Source organism: Macaca thibetana, chromosome 6 (genome assembly GCF_024542745.1).
Source record: "Macaca thibetana thibetana isolate TM-01 chromosome 6, ASM2454274v1, whole genome shotgun sequence".
Taxonomy (NCBI): Eukaryota; Metazoa; Chordata; class Mammalia; order Primates; family Cercopithecidae; genus Macaca; species Macaca thibetana.
In genome coordinates this window covers 153,009,360-153,034,851 of record NC_065583.1, presented here as the reverse complement: position 1 = coordinate 153,034,851, position 25,492 = coordinate 153,009,360, and the positions used below count along the sequence as shown (strand labels likewise).

General features: G+C 44.1%; 1 protein-coding gene across 1 annotated transcript; it reads left to right on the top strand.

The window, feature by feature from the left end:
* Positions 1 to 5,235: 5,235 nt before the first annotated feature.
* PRDM9 (PR/SET domain 9) lies at positions 5,236 to 23,088 on the top strand. Its single transcript, XM_050795528.1, is given in 11 exon segments — positions 5,236 to 5,382; positions 5,748 to 5,871; positions 6,198 to 6,305; positions 14,107 to 14,156; positions 17,549 to 17,705; positions 18,821 to 18,922; positions 19,131 to 19,402; positions 19,792 to 19,859; positions 20,847 to 20,948; positions 20,950 to 21,040; positions 22,762 to 23,088. Coding segments are annotated over 11 exon segments (1,389 nt in total). The 5' UTR covers positions 5,236 to 5,313; the 3' UTR covers positions 23,008 to 23,088.
* The last annotated feature ends 2,404 nt before the right edge of the window (positions 23,089 to 25,492 follow it).

The following is a 25,492-nucleotide window of genomic DNA, read 5'->3' as shown; positions in this document are numbered from 1 at the left end:
AGCAAAAGCTAGTCTATGAAAGAAAGAAATTGATAACATGGACTTTATTAAAATTTGAAATGTCTACTCTGAAACATCCTGCTACAATTATCAAAAACCAAGCCACAGACTGAGAGAAATTATTTATAAAATAAACCTGAAAAGGATTTATATGCAAAATATACAAAGAAATTCTAATGTTCAACAAGAAGACAACACAAGTAAAATGTAGACACCTCACTAAAAAAGATTTAAGATAACAAACAAGCATCCAAAAAAATGTTCATGGCACTTATCACAGGGAAAAGCAAATTAATGCAACAATGGTATATCACTGAGCATCTACTAAAATGACTAAAATCTTTTTTTTAATGCAATAAAAATTACAACAGAAGACTGGGCATAGTGGCTCATGCCTGTAATCCCATCACTTTGGGAAGCAAAGTCAGGAGGATTGCTTGAAACAGGGAGTTCAAGACCAGCCTGGGCAGCATGTGAGACCCCCACCCATCTTTACCAAAAAAAAATAATAATAATAATTAGCCAGCCCTGGTGGCACATACCTGTAATCCCAGCTGAGGTGGGAGAATTGCCTGAGCCTGGAAGGTAGAGGCAGCAGTGAGCAGTGTTCGCGCCTGGGCTACAGAGCAGCACTCTCTCTCATAAAAACAAATAAATACGTGAAATTAAAATAAGTTTCAACAAGAACTCTCATTGAACTCTCATTCAATGCTAGTGGAATGCATAACGATACAGCAACTTCAGAAAACAATATGGCAGTTTTTATTAAAGTTATTATGCTCTCACCATAGAGGCACTCCTAGGTTTTGGGGGATTTTTTGTTTGTTTTTGTTTTGTTTTGTTTTTTGTTTTTAGTTTAGTTTAGTTTTGTTTTGAGATGCAGTCTCTCTCTGTCCCCCAGGCTGGAGTACAGTGGTGTGATCTCGGCTCACTGCAACCTCCACCTCCCGGGTTCAACCAACTCTCCTGCCTCAGCCTCCCGAGTAGCTGGGACTACAGGTGCACAAAGCCACGCCCAGCTAATTTTTTGTATTTTAGTAGAGATGGGGTTTAACTGTGTTGTCCAGGCTGGTCTTGAACTCCTGAGCTCAGGCAATCCACCCACCTCGGCTTCCCAAAGTGCTAGGATTACAGGCATGAGCCACCGTGCATGGCCAACTACGAGGTATTTAGATAACCACTTTATAAACTTAAGTCCAAACAAAAGTCAATGTACAGTTGATCTCTTCATAATGGCCAAATACTTTTAGGGATCAAGATGACCTTCAATAGGTGAATGAATAACCAAGTTGGGTACATCCATGCAATGGAATGTTATTCAGGAAGAAAAAGGGGTGATCTATGAAGTCATGCAAAGACATTGATGAATCTGACATGCATATCGCTAAGTGAAAGAAGCCAGTCTGAAGAGATATCCCATTTCTGTGACATTATGGAAAAGTGTCACCATAACTCATTGCAGGCTCAAACCCCTGGGCTCAAGCAATCCTCCCACATCAGCCTCCCAAGTAGCTGGAACTCCAGGCAAGTGTCTCCACACCCAGCTAATTTTTTAATTTTTTGTAGACTTGAGGTCTCCCTATGTTGCCCAGGCTAGTCTTTTAACTCCTGGGCTCAAGTGAACCTCCCACCTCAGCCTCCCATGTAGCTTGGACTTAAGGCATGGACCACTACACTCAGCTAATTAAAAAAACATAATTTGGTAGAGATGAGCCTCAATATGTTGCCCAGGCTAATCTGAAACTCCTGGTCTCAAACAATCCTCCCTCCTTGGCGTCCCAAATTGTTGGGATTACAGGCATAAGCCACTGCACCCCACCTGATTTTTTAATCAAGTTTTTTTGTTGTTGTTGTTGTAGCGTTATAAGACTTTTTTTTAATATAAGTTTCTGGATATTAACTCCTTATCAGTTATATGATTTGCAAATATTTTCTCCCATTCTATATAGGTTGCCTTGTCACTCTGTTGATTGTTTCGTTTGCTACACAAAAGTTTTTAAGTTTGATGTACTCCCATCTATCTAATTTTGCTTTGGTTGCTTATGCTTTTGGTGTCATATACAGGAAGTAGTTGCTCATTCCGATGTTATAAAGATTTTATTTTTTTCTTCTTGGAGTTCTGTACTTTTAGGTCTTACATTTCAGTCTTTAATGTATTTTGAGTTAATGATTATACGGTAGCATTCCATATAATGGAATGATATGGTTTGTATCTGTGTCCCTGTTCAAATCTTATGTTGAAATGTAATCCCCAGTGTTGGAGGTGGGGCCTGATGGGAGATTGGATCACAGGGCAAACTTCTTATGAATGGTTTAGCACCTTACCTCTTTGGAACTGTATAGTGAGATCTGGTTGTTTAAAAGTGTATAGCACCTCCCCGCTTTTCTCTCTTCCTCCTGGCTCTGGCCATGTGAAGTGCTGACTCTCCTTTCACCTTCCGCCATGAGTGTAAGTTTCCCAAGAAGCCAAGCAAGTGCCAGCATCATGCTTCCTGTACAGTCTGCAGAACAATAAGCCAATTAAATCTATTTTCATTAGAAATTACCCAGTCTTGGATATTTCTTTATATCAATGCGAGAATGGACTAATACAGAGGCCAATTCCCCAAGGCTCCCTATCTTCTAGCAGGAGGCTCTGGCAGCAGCTGACCTCTGAGCCAGGAGACAGCAGGGGCAACTTCCCTGTGGGACTTGGGTGCCTCTGTTCTGCCAGTCCTCCTGCCCACTGGCCCCTCCCAGGGTCCATGCCTAGCCACTCTGCAAGAGCAGGTGCACAGCGCAGCCTCTGCAGCCCAGCCTGAGTGCATCGCTGCACTTGAGTACCTACCCCGTGATCCAGGAGCACATTGGATTCCCCAGCGCAGCGAGAGCCCAACCCCAAGCCATAGGACTTCTTGGTGTCCCAGGGCTGTGGCACGTAGCTAGGGATACCGAGGGGGAGATCTGCGGCTAGCACTTGAACGGGGGAGGGGCCCCCACTCTCAGAGCACTGAGAGAGGTGAGACATTTGGGATACTGGGCAGCGAGGGATCGAGGTATGCCTCCCTCCAGAGAGCCAGTCCAGAAAGGGGGCGACCTATGCAGCCTCTGCCCGAGGGCGCCCCGCAGCCCAGAACACCTAACAAAAGAAACGCAGGCAGGCACCAGTGATCACAGGAGGCTCCACCAAGGTCCAGGAGCTGGTAAAGGGCTATCGCTCTCCCGTCTCACCGCAAAGCACGCCTGCAAACGCAAAGTACAAAAGAGCCTAGCTGCCAGAGATAGCAACCTTTCCTCTTAAGCACCATCTATTGGATCACGGCCCTAACTACGACACCAACATTGGCCAGCTAATACAACATCTGTGAAACCAAGCACAATTCACCCACACGTAAGGGTCCTGTACAGAACCCTGGCCCTCTGAAGCATCCAGAAACGAAGTCAGCTGACAATACCCAACTTACACCACAGTTAAGGGAACACCAACCCTCCCAGATGAGAATCAGTGCAAGAGCTCTGGCAATTCAAAAAGAGTTCCCTCAGACGACCCAGGCCTGCGGAGGGACGTGAGGAGCAGCCCCGCCTACCGGCTCAGTCGCAAACACCAGAGTTGGGGGAAACCAAGTAATAAAAACGCGAAGAAACTGCGCCTGCGCACAGGAGGATTACAGATGGTTACACGCAATCCCCGCGGAGTGGCGAGGGACCTTCTCCAAGGGCGGGAAGAGCCAGGCCCCTCCCAGACCTCCTGAGCCCAAAACTTGTTTGTGCCCGTGACTGACAGGCAAGGCTCCGCCCTACTCTCCGCCCATTTAGCACTTCCTGACTGCCGAATGGCGGGCTCGCCTTGGTCTCAGCGCTGATTGGCTGGCAGCTCTACAGCTTGGCGCCTCGCCTTCCAGCACGGCTCATCTCCTGAGGGGGGCTCTGAGAGGACGCCCGGCCGGGGTGAACACCGCGGCAGTAGAGCACCGGAGACTGTGAAGAGCATGGGGAGCCTTTGTCGTGCAGCGTGAAACCCTTGTAAACCCTCGTAAATCCTCATCCCGAGACCTTCAAATTTTAGCCTGGGAGACCCGAAATCCCCTGACCCTGAGAAGCTCCAAATCCTCTCAGCCTCAAGAGACCCCAAATCCTGCCATCTTGCGGGACCTAAAATCCCCTCAGCATGAAACCCGCAAAGTACTTCAGGGACCCCAAATCCCTTCACCCAGAGGAACATCTCCTAATGCTTAAGACATTCTGAGCCTGAGGAGCCACAATTCCCCTCACACTATGGCACCCTAAATCCCTCAGCCTGAGGAACCCTAAATATCTCACCCACAGAGACCAAATTTCCCCAACCTCAGATAACCTAAATAGCCTGAAAACTCAACCCCTTCAGCTTCAAGGACCAAATAACCTCAGCGTCAAAGACCCTAAAACTCCTTAATGAGAGATCCAAATTTCCTTTACCTGAAATCCAGAATTTCCTCAACCTCAAAGATCCCAAATCCTTTCATCCCAAGGAATCCCAAATCCCCTTAACCTGATGAATCTCAAATCCTGTCAACTTGAGCACCCCAAATCTCTTCAACCTAAAAGACCCCAAATCTCATCCTGAAAAACCACAGATACTATCAGCCTGAGGCATACCAAAGCTCCTCAGTTTGAGATACCCCAAATTCCCTCAATCCGATAAACCCCAATTTCTTCAGTCTAAGACATTTCAAATCCCTTCAGCCTGAGGGACCCCAAATCTCAACCTGAGAGATAGTTTCCCCTTAAAGATGCAGACTGCTTTACTCCTGGATTTTTCTAGAATCCTCAGGTAGAGATCCCGAAATTCTGTCTGTGAAAAATGTTCATTTTGCCTCCCTGAAACAGAACCCTGCTCCTCAGTCTGACCCAAGTCCCAGCAGTCAGGGGGTCTCAAGGTCTCCTTGGGACTCCTCTGGCTCTCACACCTCGGGACTCCCCTAAAACACCGGTAGCTACAACCCTCCAGCCACCTGTGCCACCCTTCTCCAAATGAGCCAAGCTGCAGGGGAACTAAAAGAACAAAACCCAGCTTATATTAGGTGGTAGCTCATGGCCAGTGGAGGCCTTCCCATCCCATCAGTACCCCCAGACCTCCCTGGGGTGCTTGAGACCTCACCAGGAACCCACATCTTTCTGCTCTGAACACCCCAGCCAGATGGAGAAGACAGAGCCTGGTTCTGGGTAGTGCTCAGGGCTGTTGCCTGCTCTCAGCACCTTCTCCTTCCACACGATCCTTTGGCCTAGGAGCTGGGAGACTCAGAGCCCTTCCCACACTTGGAATTGGAGCAAGGCCTTCTAGACAGTCCCAGCACCATGAGCCCTGAAAGGTCCCAAGAGGAGAGCCCAGAAGAAGACACAGAGAGAACAGAGCGGAAGCCTACGGTGAGAAGTCGGGGAGGCGAAGCCAGACTCCTGTCAGGAGCTGACCTCTAGAGTGCTGCAGACTCCTGGCCTGTACCCTTGGGTGACCCTGTCTGAATGTGCATGGAATGGGGGCAGCTGGTCCTGGGCAGGACATCAGGGAGAAAAGAACACTAACATCAGCGACTGCTCTGTGTCAGCAGAGAGCAAGGAATGCTCAGCGTCTGCTCAGTTAAATGGGACACAATCTGGAGAAGGAGGGAAGGTCTTTATGTCTCACAGAGACTCCCAGAGGCCCCAGGCTATGCCCTATACACAGGGTAGAGGAAAAGGACCAGCTTGATGTGTACTAGTAAATCACTGATAGAATCTGTTACTTCCTCTAGGTCAAAGATGCCTTCAAAGACATTTCCATATACTTCACCAAGGAAGAATGGGCAGAGATGGGAGACTGGGAGAAAACTCGCTATAGGAATGTGAAAAGGAACTATAATGCACTGATTACTATAGGTAACAGGAAGTGCTGGGCACAGACCAGTCTGGGAGACATAAAACAGGTCTTTGGTCCCTATATTATTTTAGTTCTCTGGTGGTGGCATCTGCCCACAATTCCCTTTTGCATGGAGACAAATCTGGAGGGAAATTTTATTCTTTTGCATCAGTGCAGGACTGAGTGTGGATACTGACCATGCAGAGGTCACATCTTGACCTTTTTCAAGACTCTCCCAGCTCAGCAGACTAAGCAGCACTGGCTTTGTGGTGCCTTCCATTGCCACTGCCCTTTGTTCCTCCTCCCAGCTCTTCCGTTTTAGAACAAAATTTTTGATTCTTTTCAGGTCTCAGAGCCACTCGACCAGCTTTCATGTGTCACCGAAGGCAGGCCATCAAACTCCAGGTGGATGACACAGAAGATTCTGATGAAGAATGGACACCTAGACAGCAAGGTAAGAGGGAAGGGAAGGAGGAATTTTTTTTTTTTTTTTTTTTTTTTTTTGAGATGGAGTTTCGCTTTTATTGCCCAGGCTGGGGCGCAATGGTGTGATCTTGGCTCACTGCAACCTCCGCCTCCCAAGTTCAAGCGATTCTCCTGCCTCAGCCTCCCAAGTAACTGGGATTACAGGCATGTGCCACCATGACCAGCTAATTTTTTGTAATTTTTGTTAATAGAGATGAGGTTTCTCCATGTTGGTCAAGCTGGTCTCGAACTCCCGACCTCAGGTGATCTACCCGTCTTGGCCTTCCAAAGTACTGGGATTACAGCTGTGAGCCACCATGCCTGGCCTATTTTTATTTATTTATTTATATATTTATTTATTTATTTATTTATTTATTTATTTATTTATTTATTTTGAGACAGAGTCTTGCTCTGTCTCACGTTGGAGTACAATGGTGCAATCTCGGCTCACTGCAACCCCTGCCTTCCGGGTTCAACAATTCTCCCACCTCAGCTTCTCAAGTAGCTGGGACTACAGATGTGCACCACCTTGCCCAGCTAATTTTTATATTTTTTGTAAAGATGGGGTTTCACCATGTTGGCCAGGCTGATCTTGAATTCCTGGCCTCAAGTGATCTGCCTGCCTTGTCCTCCCAAAGTGCTGGGATGATGATGATGATGATGATGATGATGGTTATTATTATTACAGACAAGGTCTCACTCTGTCACCCAGGCTGGAGTGCAGTGGTGCAATCATGACTCACTGCAGCCTCAAACTCCTGGGCTCAAGTGATCCTCCCACCTCAGCTTCCCAAAGTGCTGGGATTACAGGCATGAACCACAGTGCATAGACCCCAGGAAGATTTAGAAGTGACCTCTTGGCCAGGCACGGTGGCTCACATCCATAATCCCAGTACTTTGGGAGGCCGAGGAGGGTATATCACTCGAGGTCTGGAGTTCGAGACAAGCCTGGCCAACATGGTGAAACTCCGTCTCTACTAAAAATACAAAAAAAAAAAAAAATTAGCCGAGCGTGGTGATGGGTGCCTATAATCCCAGCTACTCAGGAGACTGAGGCTGGGGAATAGCTTGAACCCAGGAGGCGGAGGTGGTAGTGAGCCAAAATCATGCCACCACCACCCTCCAGCCTGGGCAACAGAATGAGAAGACTCAGTCTCAGGGGGAAAAATGTGACCTCCTGAAACCAGCCTGGGTTTAGGTCTCAGCTACATTTCAGAATTTAACAAAGGAAAAAGAGTTTTCCCTCAAAAACATAAATGTTCAACAAACAAGCAAAAGGCAAGACAGTGTATACAGTAAGAGGTTATTCATATATCATTGTTGATTAGTTTTTGTTTTTGAGATAGAGTCTCGCTCTGTTGCCCAGGCTGGATTGCAGTGGCACAATCTCAGTTCACTGCAACCTCCACCTCTCAAATTCAAACGATTCTCCTACCTCAGCCTCTCGAATAGCTGGGACTACAGGCACGTGCCACCATGCCGGGCTAATTTTTGTATTTTTGGTAGAGATGGGATTTTGCCATATTAGCCAGGCTAGTGGCAGACTCGCCTCGGTCTCCCAAAGTGCTGGAATTACAGTCGTGAATCACCACACCTGGCCTCATATAAAGTTTTAAAACCTGTAAACTATGTATAGTATTTATAGATATAATAATAAGTGGTAAATGCATAAAATCTAAATGTGAATAAGAATACCAAATTCAAACCATTTATTATCACAACAAAAGGAGGAAGGGCTGGCAGGTGGTTTCCCTATGGTTTGGTTAGCTTTTTTGTTTGTTTTTATTTTTGTTTTTAAATTTTGAAATAAACATAAAAAGACCTGAAACAGTTGTGGCAGAATGTTGACATTGGACTGAATAGTGATGGATGTATGGGTTTTCCAGTACTATTCTCCATTGTTTTCTATATGTTTAAAATTTGTCATTCTTTTTTTTTAAAAAAATTGTTTTTGCTAAACATTGTTAATAAATCATAGAAAAATTAAAGAAAATGTGATTAAACTGTAAATCCACAAAAAATCTTTCTAACACCAATCTCATAATAGTTTAGTTATTGAATTAAATATCTTAGAAGAAGAAATAATATTAAGATACATCATTTATGTACGTTTAATCATACTATATGATCCTCTTATACCAAAATGAATCTACTTCTTTGTCTCAATTCTGGAGTGGGTTTGAGAGAGCTGTTTAGTTTCACTGATCTTTCCCATATGTCACTGACCAGAGACAGCATCAGGTAAATAAAATAATGTGCCATAATTATAAAATGAAAGTGCAAAGCTCATTTTCTCTTCTACTTCTTGGTCAGGAGAGTTTAGAAGTAAAAAGAGTCAATCTGCCCAAACTAGAGAAAGCAACTTGGATTCAGTCTACAGTTTCCCCATCTATGAATTTTAGATTCCTTAGGACCTAAAAGTAGCATAAGAGGTATGAAAGGCCAGTGTTTGCTTTTCTGCAAATGCTTTGACATGAAAAGAATGTCTCTTTAGAGGGAATCTATCTCCTGTGGTTTATCACACATCTATACATCTTTATCTGAACTCAGTTAAAATCCCCAGCTTAAGTCAATTTATTTTCTATTGTGGCAAGAAATAAAATAACATATATTTACTTCTCTAACAATTTTTAAGTGTACAACTTTATTAATTATAAGCACATTGTTGTACAATAGAACCCTAGAACTTTTTATCTTGCATGACTAAAACTCTATACCCATTGAACAATAACACCCTATTTCCTCCTCCCTCCAGCTCTTGGCAACTGCAATTCTGTTTCTATGAATTGGATTACTTTAGATACCTTATATACGCAGAATCAGCCATGAAATATTTTTCTTTTTGTGACTGGCTTATTTAATCACTTAGCATAACGTCCCCAAGATTCACCCATGTCATAGCATGTGACAAGATTTTCTTCTTTTTTAAGTCTGAATAATATTCCTCTCCATGTATATACCACATTTTTAAAATCCATTCATTCGTCAATGGGTATTAGGTTGCTTTACCTCTTGTCTATTGTGAATAACGCTGTAATAACTATCAGTGTGCAAATATCTCTTTGAGATCCGGTTTTTAATTCTTTTTACTATATTGTATAACCAGAAGTGGAATTTCTGGATCGTAAGGTAGTTCTGGTTTTAATTTTTTGTGGAAGTGCCATACCGTTTGTTACAGTATCTGCACCATTTTACATTCCCACTACTATGGTTTGAATATGTGGAAGTTCACGTATTGGAAACTTAGTTGCCATCGTAACAGTATTAAGAGGTAGAGCCTTTAAGAGGTGCTTAGGCAATGATAGCTCCAACCTCATGAATGGATTAATGCGATTATCACAGGAGTGGGTTAGTTATTGCAGGAGTGGGTTCCTGATGAAAAGGATGAGTTGGGCCCTTCCCTGTCTTTCTCTCTGTCTCACATTGCACACTTACCCTTCCACCATGTCATGATGCAGCTTGAAGCCCCTTGCAAGATGCCAGTGCCATGCTCTTCAACTTCCCAGCCTCCAGAACCACAAGCCAAATAATTCTTTTCCTTATAAATTACCCACTCTGGGCCAGACGTGGTGGCTCACGCCTGTAATCCTAGCATTTTGGTAGGCCAAGGCAGGTGGATCACAAGGTCAGGAGTTCGAGATCAGCCTAGCCAGCTTGGTGAAACCCCATCTCTACTAAAAATACAAAATTAGCCAGGCGTGGTGGAGTACACTTATAATCCCAGCTACTTGGGAGGCTGAAGTACAAGAATCACTTGAACCCAGGAGGCAGAGGTTGCAGTGAGCCGAGATAGCACCACTGCACTCCAGCCTGGGCAACAGAATTGAGACTCTGTCTCAAAAACAACAACAACAACAAAGAAAAAACCACATAAATTACCTACTCTGTTACATTCTAGGAAAGTAGCAGAAAACAGACTAATCCACCCACCAACAATGAGCAAGTGTTCCAATTTCTCCACATTGTCGCCAGTACTTGCTATATTCTGTTTTTTTGACAGAAGCTATCATAACAGAATAAGGTGATATCTTATTGTGATTTTAATTTTCATTTCCCTGATGATTAGTGATGTTAAGCATATTTTCATATGCTGCTTGGCCATTTATGTATCTTCTTTTGAGAAATCTCTATTCAAGTTTTTTGCCCATTGTATTAGTCAGCCCAGGCTGCCACAAGAAAATACCATACACTGGGTGGCTTAAACAACAGAATTTTCTTTTCTGACATTTCTGAAGCCTGGAAGTAAAAAATCAGAGTGCCAGCATGGTTCGGTTCTGGTGAGGGCTCTCTTCCTGACTTGTAGGCAGCCTCCAACTCACTGTGTATTTACATGAATTATTTGTGTGCCCACAGTAGGAAGGAGAAGGAATATCTTCCTCTTCATATAAAAGCAATACTATCCACTAGAAGATTTTTTTTTTTAGACAGCCTCACTCTGTTGCCCCAGACTGGAGTTCAGTGGTGCATTCTTAGCTCACTACAAACTCCACCTCCCGGGTTCAAGCAATTCTCCTGCCTCAGCCCCCGACATAGCTGGGACTACAGGGGCACACCAACTAATTTTTGTATTTTCAGTAGAGATATGGTTTTACCATGTTGACCAGGCTGGTCTCAAACTCCTGGCTTCAAATGATCCACCCACCTCCTTGGCCTCCCAAAGTGCTGGGATTATAGGAATGAGCCACTGCGCCCGGCCAAAAGCACTAATGTCATCCTAAGGGTCCCACCCTCATGACATCACCTAGCCCTAATTACCTACCAGTGGCTCCATCTTTAAATACCATCATATTGAGGTATTAAATATGCTTCAGCATATAAATTTGGGGGAAACAAAATTCAGTCCATAGCACTCATTATTTAATTATTTGTTTTGTTGTTGTTGTACTATAGGAGTTCTTCATATATTCTGGATCTTAACTCTTTTTCTTTTCTTTTTTTTTTTTTTTTGAGACAGAGTTTTGCTCTTGTCGCCCAGGCTGGAGTGCAATGGTGTGATCTCAGCTCATTGCAACATCCACCTCCCAGGTTCCAGCGATCATTCTGCCTCAGCCTCCTGAATAGCTGGTATTACAGGCACACACCACCACGCCCAGCTAATTTTTTGTATTTTTAGTAGAGATGGGGTTTCACCATGTTGGCCAGTCTGGTCATGAACTCCTAACCTCAGATGATCCATCTGCCTTGGCCTCCCAAAGTGCTGGGATTACAGGCATGAGCCACAGCGCCTGGCCAGGATATTAACTCTTTATCTTCTTTTTTTGGGACAGAAGTCTCACTATGTTGCCCTGGCTGGTCTTGAACTCCTGAGTTTAAGTTATCCTCCCACCTCAGCCTCTGAATAGCTGAACTATAGTTACATGCCACTTCACTCAGCAACATTAACCCTTTATCAGATATGTGATTTGCATATATTTTCTTCCACTCTATAGGATGTCTTGCCACTCTGTTGAATGTTTTCTTTGTTACACAGAAGTTTTTAAGTTTGATATAGTCCTACTTGTCTAATTTTGCTTTTATTACTTATGCTTTTGGTGTCATATACAAGAAGTTATTGTTCATTTCAATGTCATGAAGATTTTCCTCTGTTTTCTTCTTGAAGTTCTGTACTTATAGGTCTTACATTTCAGTCTTTAATCTATTTTGAGTTAATTTTTATATGAGATATGTGGTAAGAGTCTGTCTTCTCTTTTGCATGTGTATATCCAATTTTCCCAATACCATTTCTTGCAGATTGTCCTTTCCTCCATTGTGTAGTCTTGGCATCCATGCTGAAGATCATCCAACCATATACACAAGGGTTTATTTCTGGCCTCTATTCTGTTCCATTGGTCTGTATGTCTGTCTTTATATCAGTACTATACTTTTCTGATTACTGTAGCTTTGTAATATGCTTTGAAATCAGGAAGTGTGAGGTCTTCAACTTTATTCTTCTTTTTCAAGATTGTTTTGGCTATTCTGCTTCTTTAGAGAGTCTGTATGAATTTTTGGATATTTTTCCATTTCTGAAAATAATGGCATTGGCATTTTGATAGAGATGACATTGAATCTGTAGATCATTTTGACAGTATGAACATGTTAACAATATTAAATCTTCAAATCCATGAACACAGGATGTCCTTCCATTTATTTGTGTCTCCTTAAACTTCTGTTGGCACCGTTTTGTAGTTTTCAGTGTTCAAGGTTTTTGCCTCCTTGGTTAAGTTTATTCGTAATTATTCTATTCTTTTTGATGCTATTGTGGTTGGGATTTTTTTCTTAATTTCCTTTGTGGATTGCTCATTGTTAGTAAATAGAAACACAACTGTTTGGGGTGTGGATTTTGTATGCTGAATTCAGGTATTACTTCTTCTTTTTTTTTTTCTTTTTGAGACAGAGTCTGGCTCTGTCACCCAGGCTGGAGTGCAGCCGTGTGATATCGGCTCACTGCAAGCTCCACTTCCCAGGTTCACACCATTCTCCTGCCTCGGCTTCCCGAGTAGCTGGGATTACAGGTGCCTGCCACCACGCCCAGCTAATTGTTTACAATTTTAGTAGAGATGGAGTTTCAGCATGTTAGCCAGGATAGTCTCCATCTCCTGACCTCGTGATCTGCCCACCTCGGCCTCCCTAAGTGCTGGGATTACAGGCGTGAGCCACCATGCCCGGCCCGAATTCATGTATTACTTCTAACAATTTTTTGGTAAAAATCTTTATAGTTTCATTTCTTTTTTTTTTTTTTTTTTTTTTTTTTTAGATGGAGCCTCGCTCCGTCTTCTCCCAGATTCAAGTGATTCTCCTGCCTCAGTCTCCTGAGTAGCTGGGACTACAGGTGCCCATCACCACGCCTGTAATCCCAGCACTTTTGGAGACTGAGGTGCGTGGATCATGATGTCAGGAGATCAAGACCATCCTGGCTAATAGGGTGAAACCCCGTCTCTACTAAAAATATAAAAAATTAGCCGGGCATGGTGGCAGGTGCCTGTAGTACCAGCTACTCGGGAGGCTGAGGCAGGAGAATGGCGTGAACCCAGGAGACGGAGCTTGCACCGAGATTCCACCACCGCACTCCAGCTGGGTGACAAAGCAAGACTTCATCTCAAAAAAAAAAAAAAAGAGGACTTTTCTTATATGACCTTTTTTTATGTTGAGGTGATTTCCTTCTATTCCTAGCTTGTTCAGTGTGTTTGTCATGAAAGGTCAGTCAATTTACATTTTAAAAATTAATGTAATAGATACCTTATTAGATGTACCTTAATAGGAGGAAACAAACAGAAAGTTTTGTCTATTTTTTTAAATCTTAAGAAAATTAGCAATGCGTCTAATAGAAGCATAGGCCTTAATGATACTTCAGAAAACATTTCCAAATCGCCTTTGGATAATACTTGGAATCATCATTCTCTGATTCAGAATTCTCTGTCTCTACTGAGAAACTCCAGAGTTAGGCCAGGCATGGTGGCTCACACCTGTAATCTCAGCACTTTGGGAGGATGAGGCAGGTGGATTACCTGAGGTCAGGAGGTCAAGACCAGCATCTCCAACATGGAGAAACCCCATCTCTACTAAAAATACAAATATTAGCCGGGTGTGGTGGCACACACCTGTAGTTCCCAACAACTCGCAAGGCTGAGGTAGGAGAATCTCTTGAATCCAGGAGACGGAGGTTGCAGTGAGTGGAGAGTGTGCCACTGCACTCCAGCCTGGGCGACAGAGAGAGACTCCATCTCAAAAAGAAAAAAAAGTAATAAAAGAGAGTATCTCTAGAGTTTGGAAACATTTACCAACCAAACCACTGATTTCTCATCACCTTTTAGTTAAACCTCCTTGGATGGCCGTAAGAGTGGAACAGAGTAAACACCAGAAGGTAAGTATTTCCCAAATCTTGTTAACCAGAAACCTTCCTCATAGATCCAAACACAGGTAAAAGAAGGAGAATGTACAGACTATCATAGGGACTATTACCTTCCTTTCCTGATCTCTTTAGCACAGTGTCTGACATCATCATTATTTTAAGAGTTAATAAGAACAGCAACAACAATCGCTACCAGGGTGTTATTTTCTCAGTATTTTCAGACTTTATTTTAAGCATTTTAAATGAATAAACTTTACATAAAGTTCCTATTCAACTTACATATAGTACCTATTAAGTAGATGCTGTAACTATAGCCATTTTACAGATGAGAAAACTGAGGTAAAAAATGTTCAATTATATCCCTGGGATCACATTCAGTGTTGGTGCAGTCTAATCCAAAACTCCTTCTCTGAAGCACTTACAAGATCGTTAAAAGTTTTATAAAGCTTATGCTGTCTTACCCATGTGTCTTACATAATTCATCCAACTGACTTTTGAACCTCAGTTTTCCTTGTTATGGTAAAGTGAGATTTGCACTAAAACACTATGATTAAGGGAAGCCTCCAAGCAAATAGACCATTCATACTGTGGATGGTCCCAGAAGGAGATAGGGTCCCTACCCTCCTAAGGAACCCATTCTGATCAGAGGAAGCAGCTTCCAGCCCTGAGGAGTTTCAGGTTGAAGACTGAGAAACAACAAATAAGAAAATGGTTTAGGACTTCATATAGGTTACACCCTATTAAGTAAAAGTATATTCTTCTGGAATTGATTTCAAATGCTTATTCCTGTAGAAGGCAGTAACAACTCCTTCCTCTGGGCTCTAATTAGGAAACTGTCATGTTGTCTGGAATTATTCGTTTAGCCTGCCTGCTGCCTCTTCATTGTGAGCTCTTTAGGAGTCTAGTCCATATCTGATTTTTCTCAGAACTCCCAAGCCCAGCTCAGGGCCTCTGAGAGCCTCCTTAGTGTTTTCTGAATGACTGATTCCAAGTTTATGAATTAAACTATAAGTAACAGGGTCAAGGAGTGCTAAAAATATCTTAGAGTTAGATTTCAACTGTAGAGATGATATCAGGACTATGAGATAATTTTTGTTTGTTATTTTTCTGGGTTGGTGGGGTGGGTGATTTGAGACAGGGTCTGGCTCTTTCGCCCAGGCTGGAGTGCAATGACTCAAGCTCGGCTTACTGTAGCCTCCGTCTCCTAGGTTAGTGCGATCCTCCTGCCTCAGCCTCCTGAGTAGCTGGGACCACAGGTATGCACCACCATGCCTGGCTAATTTTTATGTTTTTTGTAGAGACGGGGTTTTGCCATGTAGCTCAGGCTGGTCTAGAACTACTGGGCTCAAGCCATCCTCCCACTTCGGCTTTCCAAAGTGCTGGGATTACAGATGTGAACCACCCCCCGTCTGTGAGAAAAAAATTATTTTTTTCCTTTCTTTTCTTTTTTCCTTTCCGTTCCTTTCCTTTCCTTTCCTTTCCTTTCCTTTCCTTTCCTTTTTTTTTTTGAGACAGAGTTTCACTCTTGTCACCCAGGCTGGAGTGCAGTGGCACGATCTCAGCTCACTGCAACCTCCACCTCCTGGGTTCAAGTTGTTCTCCTGCCTCAGCCTTCCAAGTACCTGGGATTACAGGCACCCGCGACCACACCTGGCTAGTTTTTTGTATTTTTTGTAGAGACGGGGTTGGCCAGACTGGTCTCAAACTCCTGACCTCAGGTGAACTGCCTGCCTTGGCCTCCCAAAGTGCTGGGATTACAGGTGTTAGCCACTGCGCCTGGTGAGAAAAATCATTAATCTCACATTCATACCGTATTAAGTAGCTCAAAGAACACTTTGGTGAGCATTATTATCTTTCATGTTCACTATAATATTAAGAATTAGCACCAGGGGCAGTGGCTAACACCTGTAATCCCAGCACTTTGAGAGGTGGAGGTGGGCAGATCACCTGAGGTCAGGAGTTCAAGAGCAGCCTGGCCAACATGGTGAAATCCCATCTCTACTAAAACTACAATAATCAGCTGAGCATGGTAGTGGACACCTGTAATCCCAACTACTCGGGAGGCTGAAGGAGGAGAATAGCTTGAACCTGGGAGGTGGAGGCTGCAGTAAGCTGAGATCGTGCCACTGCACTCTAGCTTAGGCAACAGAGTGAGACTCCCTCTCAAAAAAATAAAAATAAAATAAAGAATTAGCATGGGCTGGGTGCGGGGGCTCATGACTATAATCCCAGCACTTTGGGAGGCTGAGGTGGGTAGATCACTTGAGGTGAGGAGTTCGAGACCATCCTGGTCATTCTAGTGAAACCCCATCTCTAATAAATATACAAAAATTAGCTGGGTATGGTGACACATGCCTGTAATCCTAGCTTCTCAGGATACTGAGGTAGGAGAATCTCTACGTTGGAGGTGGAGGCTGCAGTGAGCTGATATCATGCCACTGCACTCCAGCCTGGGCAACAGAGTGAGACTCCTTCAAAAAAAAAAAAAAGAGAATTAGCTAACAATACACCCTTATTCAAGCAGACAAGCAGAATTAGCAGAATTGGTACAGGAACTAACTAATCTAATTCCAAAGTCAAATATTCTTTCCAGGATATGGCAACATGCAACTTTGACATCGCTTTCTTAGTTGTCTAGATATATTTTTGCCAGTCATCTCTTTGTTCTGTTCCCAACCGTACTGCTTTATTACCTCATTTTCCGGATGTGCTTTGTCCCTCTGTGCTTTTCTACATTTCCCCTTCCATCAACAGTCTACTATTTTATGGAAGATTCCCTCCTTCTCTCTGTAAGCTCTTACCTGCTTCTTTTTTTTTTTTGAGACGGAGTCTCGCTCAGTCACCCAGGCTGGAGTGCGGTGGCGCGATCTCGGCTCACTGCAAGCTCCGCCTCCTGGGTTCCCGCCATTCTCCTGCCTCAGCCTCCCGAGTAGCTGGGACTACAGGCACCCGCCACCACGCCCAGCTAATTTTTTGCATTTTTAGTAGAGACGGGGTTTCACCATGTTAGCCAGGATGGTCTCTATCTCCTGACCTCGTGATTCGCCCACCTCAGCCTCCCAAAGTGCTGGGATTACAGATGTGAGCCACCACACCCGGCCTTACCTGCTTCTTTCACAGATCTTGTTGATTCTCCAGCTAGTCTTCCCAAGTATTCTTCCTCCTTCCCTTTAACTTACATAGAACATTTTAAAGAAAGTTGAAAGAAAGAGCCTTAAGATATGGGTTAGAGTCCCAGATTCGCTACTCACTTAGACCTTCTTTTTTCCCTCCAGTATTTAGACACTCTAGATATTTCCAAGGTTTGAACATTAACTAGAGTCATGCATATGAAAACATGTTGCAAGCCATAAAGAACTAAAGAAATGCAAGTTGTCTTTTAATATGTGACTCTCACATTAAAGGGAATGCCCAAGGCATCATTCAATAATGAATCTAGTTTGAAAGAAGTGTCAGGAATGGCAAATTTACTGAATACAAGTGGCTCAGAGCAGGCTCAGAAACCAGTGTCCCCTCCTGGAGAAGCAAGGACCTCTGGACAGCACTCTAGACTAAAACTGGGTAAGAAAAAATATTTGGGGGGACTTTAGTCTCTCTATGTCCTCTAGAAAGGTTGATGAGTATGGTCGACCTATGTGGGGTGGACTTTGCATAGGCCTGGGCTTAAGCTGGACTCAACTGTGAGACCAGAAGGTAGATGCAGTATTTTGTTAAAATTATGTATTTATTTGTTCACTGAGACAGAGTCTCTCTCTGTTACCCAGGCTGGAGTGCAGTGGCGCGATCTCGATTCACTGCAACCTCTGCCTCCATGAAAATAGCCATTTTCTTGCCTCAGTTACCTGAGTAGCTGGAATTATAGGCATGCGCCACTGTGACCAGCTGATTTTTGTAGTAGAGACAGGATTTTACCATGTTGACCAGACTGGTTTTAAACTCCTGGCCTCAAGTGATCTGCTCACTTCAGCCTCCCAAAATGCTGGGATTACAGGCTTGAGCTACCATGCCCAGCCTTGGATACAGTATTGAATAGCACGGAAGAACATTAACTTTGAAGTCACTCACTTGGGTTATAATCCACAGAGAAGCATTGGGGCCTTGGGCAAATCTTATAAATTCTCTGAGCTCCTGAATGGTAATCTGTAAAATGAGACCAAGTATATATAGACCAAGAACATTGTTTGAAAGCATTAAATTAAATATAAATGAACTGATACATGCAAGGTGTCCAATAAACACCCCTCTGATAATAGATATTCTTTTCTGTGTTTCTACATTTCCTCTTCCATCACATGTCTACTAGTTTATAGAAGATCCCCTATAGAGGACATACTTTCTTAGTGTTGTATGTCCAGGCCTTTGTTCAATGCCTAAGATGTAATGTGCCCTCAAGAAATATTTTCTGAATGAATAAATGCATGAATAAACCATTTTGTAAGCAGAAAGGTTGGGAGGTTAATGGGATAATAAGAATAGCCAGAAACTAAAATTGAATAGGCATTTGCAGTCAGTGTGGGTGTGGGGCCTGAGTCTCTCTGAAGCAGTGAAGAGGGGGAGACTAGAGTATGTAGAAAGTTAGATGCTAATTTGATGGTAGGAGATTTCACATTTTCTTATGAAACAAGGATGGACACCCCAGACTCCCAATTTTACCCATCTACTCTTCTCCAACCTAGAACTCAGGAGGAAGGAGACTGAAGGAAAGATGTATAGTCTGCGAGAAAGAAAGGGTCATGCATACAAAGAGGTCAGCGAGCCGCAGGATGATGACTACCTCTGTAAGTGACGCTTTTGGCCACTCACACAGCTTGCTGTTACGTCCTGGTAAAATAATTTCATCATTTGACCCACAAATCATTCCCTTTCTCTAATGAATTAGAGTACAGGATTGGGGCTGAATGATGTGAGTGCCAAGCTCTTTTTGAAGCTCTTATATGAAGGAACATGCATTACAACTTTCCTAATCGCTGCTTCCCTCACTTCCAGATTGTGAGATGTGTCAGAACTTCTTCATTGACAGCTGTGCTGCTCATGGGCCCCCTACATTTATAAAGGACAGTGCAGTGGAAAAGGGGCATCCTAACCGTTCAGCCCTAAGTCTGCCCCCGGGGCTGAGAATTGGGCCATCAGGCATCCCTCAGGCCGGGCTTGGAGTATGGAATGAGGCATCTGATCTGCCGCTGGGTCTGCACTTTGGCCCCTATGAGGGCCGAATTACACAGGACGAAGAGGCAGCCAACAATGGATATTCTTGGCTGGTAAGAAGAGCCTACCGTTTCCCCTGTTCTGTCTTCCCACATCCCTTCTGTGCCTTTGGTGGGACATCACCTTCTACATGTTAGGGTATAGGTAGGGATAACATGGTTAGCTCTGTGTACTCAAGGGTTTTTGCAGGAACATGGAATTCTTGTTTAGAAATCAAAGGGTATGTGGGAGCAGAGTGGTACAAAGACAAAGAAATGCATCCTCCCTTGTGGAGCTTCTGCTCTGATTGGACAAACCAACTCAGATGTGTAGATGATACCATGTGGTCTCAATTGGCAGTTGAATTTATGTATGCCCAAAGGCCATAGATGACAGTGGAGTAAAATAATTCTTCTGATTTTTACCCTTTAAAAAGCCTTTACCTTATTTTTCTGAAACTCAGATCACCAAGGGGAGAAACTGCTATGAGTATGTGGATGGAAAAGATAAATCCTGGGCCAACTGGATGAGGTAAGGCCAGTAGCTCTCTGAGTTTCAGATAGAACCTTCATTTCTCACAAACCTGGATTTCCTTCCTTCTCATCATGCCTCCCTCAATGATTTTCACATCCCCTACTTCTATTTTTCTCCATACAATGCTGTTTTATACCATCAACATTTACAAATAAAAATTAAAAATATAGATATTATGATTTATTGGTATCAAAACATAAATATGTATGCTAGACAAAATTGAGGCACCAAGATAAACCTTGAGAAGTCTAGATTCACGGGGGACACTGAATTCATGCTTTAGTTTATGTAATCCACGTTTATTAAGCACTTAGTATGTTCCAGGTTAGGAAGCAACGTTCACTACTTGAACAGAAGAGAGCTGCAGGATGACCCAGACCCTTTCCACAATGGGCTCTCATTCTATCAGAGAATAGAAAAATTAATCAACTATTACTGTTCTATGTTATTGGGCCAAGAGAAAGAGACTTCTAAGTTTCTCTTGGAATCTGGGGAAGTCAGGTGAATGGTACCTGAGTGAACTATAGGGTGATTAGAGGAAGGCTTGTCGAAGAAAGATGGACTTGGGCTGAGTGTAGAATGATGTGCACTAATCTAGAAGCAGACTACATAAGAAATATACCAAGCACCAAGTTCTGTGGTATCAAACAGAATTAACTTAGAGTTTAGAGAAGCTAGAGGTCAATGTGTTTCATGGCCAATCAAGGTGGAGGTAAGTCTGGAGTTGGGCTTTGAAAAAATGGTTGATTAGGCATGGCAGGGAAGCATTCTAGGCAGGATGAGCACTGTAGTCAGAAGTGCAAGTTCATATGACGTTGTGAAAGAGATTTAGGAATGAGCAGAAGGTTACCGGAGGAGTGGTGGGGTTGTGGTCAGCACTAGACCATGGAGGCCTTCACCAGCAGGTGATGGGTCAGACCTGGATCTGACAGATACTGGGAACTCACTGCCTCTTTTCTTTCCCTTTGCCTGCCTTGACCCCAGGTATGTGAACTGTGCCCGGGATGATGAAGAGCAGAACCTGGTGGCCTTCCAGTACCACAGGCAGATCTTCTATAGAACCTGCCGAGTCATTAGGCCAGGCTGTGAACTGCTGGTCTGGTATGGGGATGAGTATGGCCAGGAACTGGGCATCAAATGGGGCAGCAAGTGGAAGAAAGAGCTCATGGCAGGGAGAGGTAGGCATCACTGTTACTCTTTTAAAAGGACAGGAAAGAAACAATTAACCTAGAAAGTTTTCATGTTTTAACTCTTGGGAAGAGTAAAATGCTGTCTAAAGTCAGTAAGATTTCAAATCAGTGGCTTCCAAAATTAAAGATTCATGTTATATACCTTTGCCTCTATGGAACAATTTTTATATTTTTAAATCTTTGTTCCGATTTTATATTCTAAGTACTTCATGCACAAAGTATATAACAGCATAGAGTGCTGAAAGACTTAAAGACAAAAATCAAGTTCTCAAACACCTACCAGTTCTCCTAACAAGGTAGTTTCTTCTGGCATTTCCTTAATATTTCTTAATGATACGCATGTGTTGTTATTCATTCATTCATTATCTCAATTAGCTGTCATGTGAACTCCTACTCAGTGCCATACAATGTTGCAGGAAGTATAAATACACATTGATCCAGACAATCAGAAAAACTGCTCGTGAACAGATGACATGTGAATTAGGTAGCCATATGATTACATACAGACATATGTGTAATATCAGACAGTGATTAGTGCTTTGAAGAAAATGAATCCAGAAAGAATACCTGGGGATCAGTGTGAGGTGAGAGTAGAGTGTTGCAGGAGATTGTCAGGGAAGGTTTCTCTTAGGAGACAGCATTTGAGAAGTGCAAGTGCCTGTGGGCCAAGGGTTCCAGGCACAGGGCACAGCTAGTGCAATGGTCCTAAGGCCAGAAAGAGTTCAGCTTTGGTTCATTTTTGGAAAATAGGCTGCAGTGGGTCATCTGCTCAGAGCTGCTTCAGTTTCCAGGTGAGAGAGAATGGTGGGCAAGATGAAGGTGGGGAGCATGGAGGTAAGCCTGAGTAGGGATATATTTTGAAAAAACACTTCCTATTGTATTTGAAATGGGCTCAGACTGAATGAAATATCTCAAACATGAATACTTGATGTGCAGCCTGAGAAAGAGCAAATCCTCATTTTATGATTTGTGGAATCTGAAATAGAAGCAATCCATGCACCTAGTTGGGGCAGCAGGACCCAGAGTCCTTTAGTCAGTGGGACCTGGACAACTCTGTGTTGGCCAACCTGAATCTCACTTCCTGATGGAGAACCAGGCACATAACAGTCCTCAATCAAATATGTCCTTTTGAATGAGGAGACGCAAATTCAGATTTGCTCACACTGCTTCTCTTTAACTACATTTGTGAATCTCCAGGCTGAGTGCTCCTAATAGATCCTTTTTCCCTCTTAGGAAGTCACTAAGGACAATCTCACCTAAGTCATCAAGAGTGTTATTTCTCAGTAGAATAAAATAGCTGAAGACCTCGTGTTAGCAAAAGTGCCCAGGGACCAAGGAGGGAGGATGTGGCAGAGGGTGATCAGGGAAGGCTTTATAGGACTTGGAAGATACCTGCAATGTGGGGGAAAGGTCGCTGCAGTTCCATCTATGTAAGGAATGACACTGCCCCTGATGCTGTTTGAGGTTACCTAGTCTGGCTGATATATAGAAAAGGCTCAAGATGTGGGATTTCTGGATTTTTTTTTTAAGATGTAGTGAATAAAAGTGGAACGGAAAATGGACTGTAAAGGTCCATCCAGCACTTGGTGGGAGAGAGCTTGCATTGTTAACATATGAAGAATGCTTGGTTCTTCATTTGATCTTCATACCTTCATATGTGGTAAGGCCTGAACAAAACATCTACCCTGACCAAAAACTTCCTCTTTCAGAACCAAAGCCAGAGATCCATCCATGTCCCTCATGCTGTCTGGCCTTTTCAAGTCAGAAATTTCTCAGTCAACATGTGGAACGCAATCACTCCACTCAGAACTTCCCAGGGCCATCTGCAAGAAGACTCTTCCAACCAGAGAATCTCTGCTCAGGGGATCAGAATCAGGAGCAGCAATATTCTGATCCACGCAGCTGTAATGACAAAACGAAAGGTCAAGAGATCAAAGAAAGGTCCAAACTCTTGAATAAAAGGACATGGCCGAAGGAGATTTCAAGGGCCTTTTCTAGCCCACCCAAAGGACAAATGGGGAGCTCTAGAGTGGGAGAAAGAATGATGGAAGAAGAGTACAGAACAGGCCAGAAAGTGAATCCAGAGAACACAGGCAAATTATTTGTGGGAGTAGGAATCTCAAGAATTGCAAAAGTCAAGTATGGAGAGTGTGGGCAAGGTTTCAGTGATAAATCAGATGTTATTATACACCAGAGGACACACACAGGGGAGAAGCCCTACCTCTGCAGGGAGTGTGGGCGGGGCTTTAGCCGGAAGTCAAACCTCCTCTGTCACCAGAGGACACACACAGGGGAGAAGCCCTACCTCTGCAGGGAGTGTGGGCGGGGCTTTAGCCAGAAGTCAGACGTCCTCAGTCACCAGAGAACACACACAGGGGAGAAGCCCTACGTCTGCGGGGAGTGTGGGCGGGGCTTTAGCAATAATTCAGGCCTCCGCTATCACCAGAGGACACACACAGGGGAGAAGCCCTACCTCTGCAGGGAGTGTGGGCGGGGCTTTAGCGATAATTCAAGCCTCCACCGTCACCAGAGGACACACACAGGGGAGAAGCCCTACCTCTGCAGGGAGTGTGGGCGGGGCTTTAGCAATAATTCAGGCCTCCGCTATCACCAGAGGACACACACAGGGGAGAAGCCCTACCTCTGCAGGGAGTGTGGGCGGGGCTTTAGCGATAATTCAGGCCTCCACCGTCACCAGAGGACACACACAGGGGAGAAGCCCTACCTCTGCAGGGAGTGTGGGCGGGGCTTTAGCAATAATTCAGGCCTCCGCTATCACCAGAGGACACACACAGGGGAGAAGCCCTACCTCTGCAGGGAGTGTGGGCGGGGCTTTAGCGATAATTCAGGCCTCCGCTATCACCAGAGGACACACACAGGGGAGAAGCCCTACCTCTGCAGGGAGTGTGGCCGGGGCTTTAGCCAGAAGTCAGACGTCCTCAGTCACCAGAGAACACACACAGGGGAGAAGCCCTACGTCTGCGGGGAGTGTGGGCGGGGCTTTAGCAATAATTCAGGCCTCCGCCATCACCAGAGGACACACACAGGGGAGAAGCCCTACCTCTGCAGGGAGTGTGGGCGGGGCTTTAGCTGGAAGGCAAACCTCCTTCGTCATCAGAGGACACACACAGGGGAGAAGCCCTACCTCTGCAGGGAGTGTGGCCGGGGCTTTAGCCAGGAAGCAAACCTCCTCAGTCACCGGAGGACACACACAGGGGAGAAGCCCTAGTCTGCAGGAAGGATGAGTGAGTCATTAGTAATAAAACCTCATTTCCATAGTCACAAGAAGACAAATGTAGTCACCACACACTTGCCCACCCCAGCTCTGAGGTGGCTTCAGCGGAAGTCTGCTGACCCCTTACATTCCCCGAGAGTGTAAAGAGATAGGAAATAACTAATTAAGCAAATCCACCACTTTCATGACTAGAGATGAGGAAGAACGGGGGATAGTTCTGTAAGTGTTCAGGGGACGTCAACATATGTGGTTCTTTCCCACACCGATCCCCTCCATTTTTTGTTTTTTGCCTCCTGTTCTAATAAAGTTTGTCTCCATATAAATCTGAACCCCAAGTGTGTACCTCATTCTTCCCTTATCACTGAAGGCAAGAAGAGTCCAGAAGGTCCACAGAGAACTCATATGTTCAGCTCAAGTCTCCACAGGAATTCAACTCCCAGAAAGACATAAACTTGGAGTCCACCTGTTTAATTATTGGAGAATCGATTCCCAAGTCCAGGAAGAGAAATGTAAGATTTTAGAGAGTCGCGGCAGGAAAGGAAGTTCCTTGGTCTCCTGAGCAGTGTGGCCTCTCCTCTTAATGGACCCCTCCACTCTACTGCCATATTCCCCCTTGGCTCCTCCTGTCTCCTCTCCTGATTTCCTCAAATCTCTGTAGCCCCAGAGGTGAAAGCCAGACAAGAACAAGCGTGTGTGTATATATGTGTTCACGTGTCCTATGTGTGTTAAGCCTGCATGCATGGGCGTGGGGGTATGTGCCCTTCGTGTATGTATCTGTGAGAGTGTGGGGGGTTTCAAGGGTGTGTTAGAAATAACGCTCAAATTCCTAAGGAAATTGAAGACTCGAACAAAAGATTCTTAGCAAAGCAATTTTACTTCTGTGAAGAGGCGTGCTTCCTTGGCCAGTCGCCATGAGAGCACACCTGAACAAAGGGACACGAAACCCTTTATTTCTGACACAAGTCCTACCCCTGTACCTTCTTCCATTGGCTGGGGTTGGGTCGTACAATCTAAACTAATCCCGGTTGGCTAAACATTTGATTTTTTTAGATAAGGTGGGAAAGTTAAAAAAAAAAAAAGGAGAGGAGGGGTAAAGGGTGTCTGTAATGATCTAGGAAGTTAGTCCTCTTTCCAAATAAGGAAAGGAATGTGAGTTAGTACTGATAACGCCTAGTACTGTGGCGTGCCTGGGCATCTAACAAAGG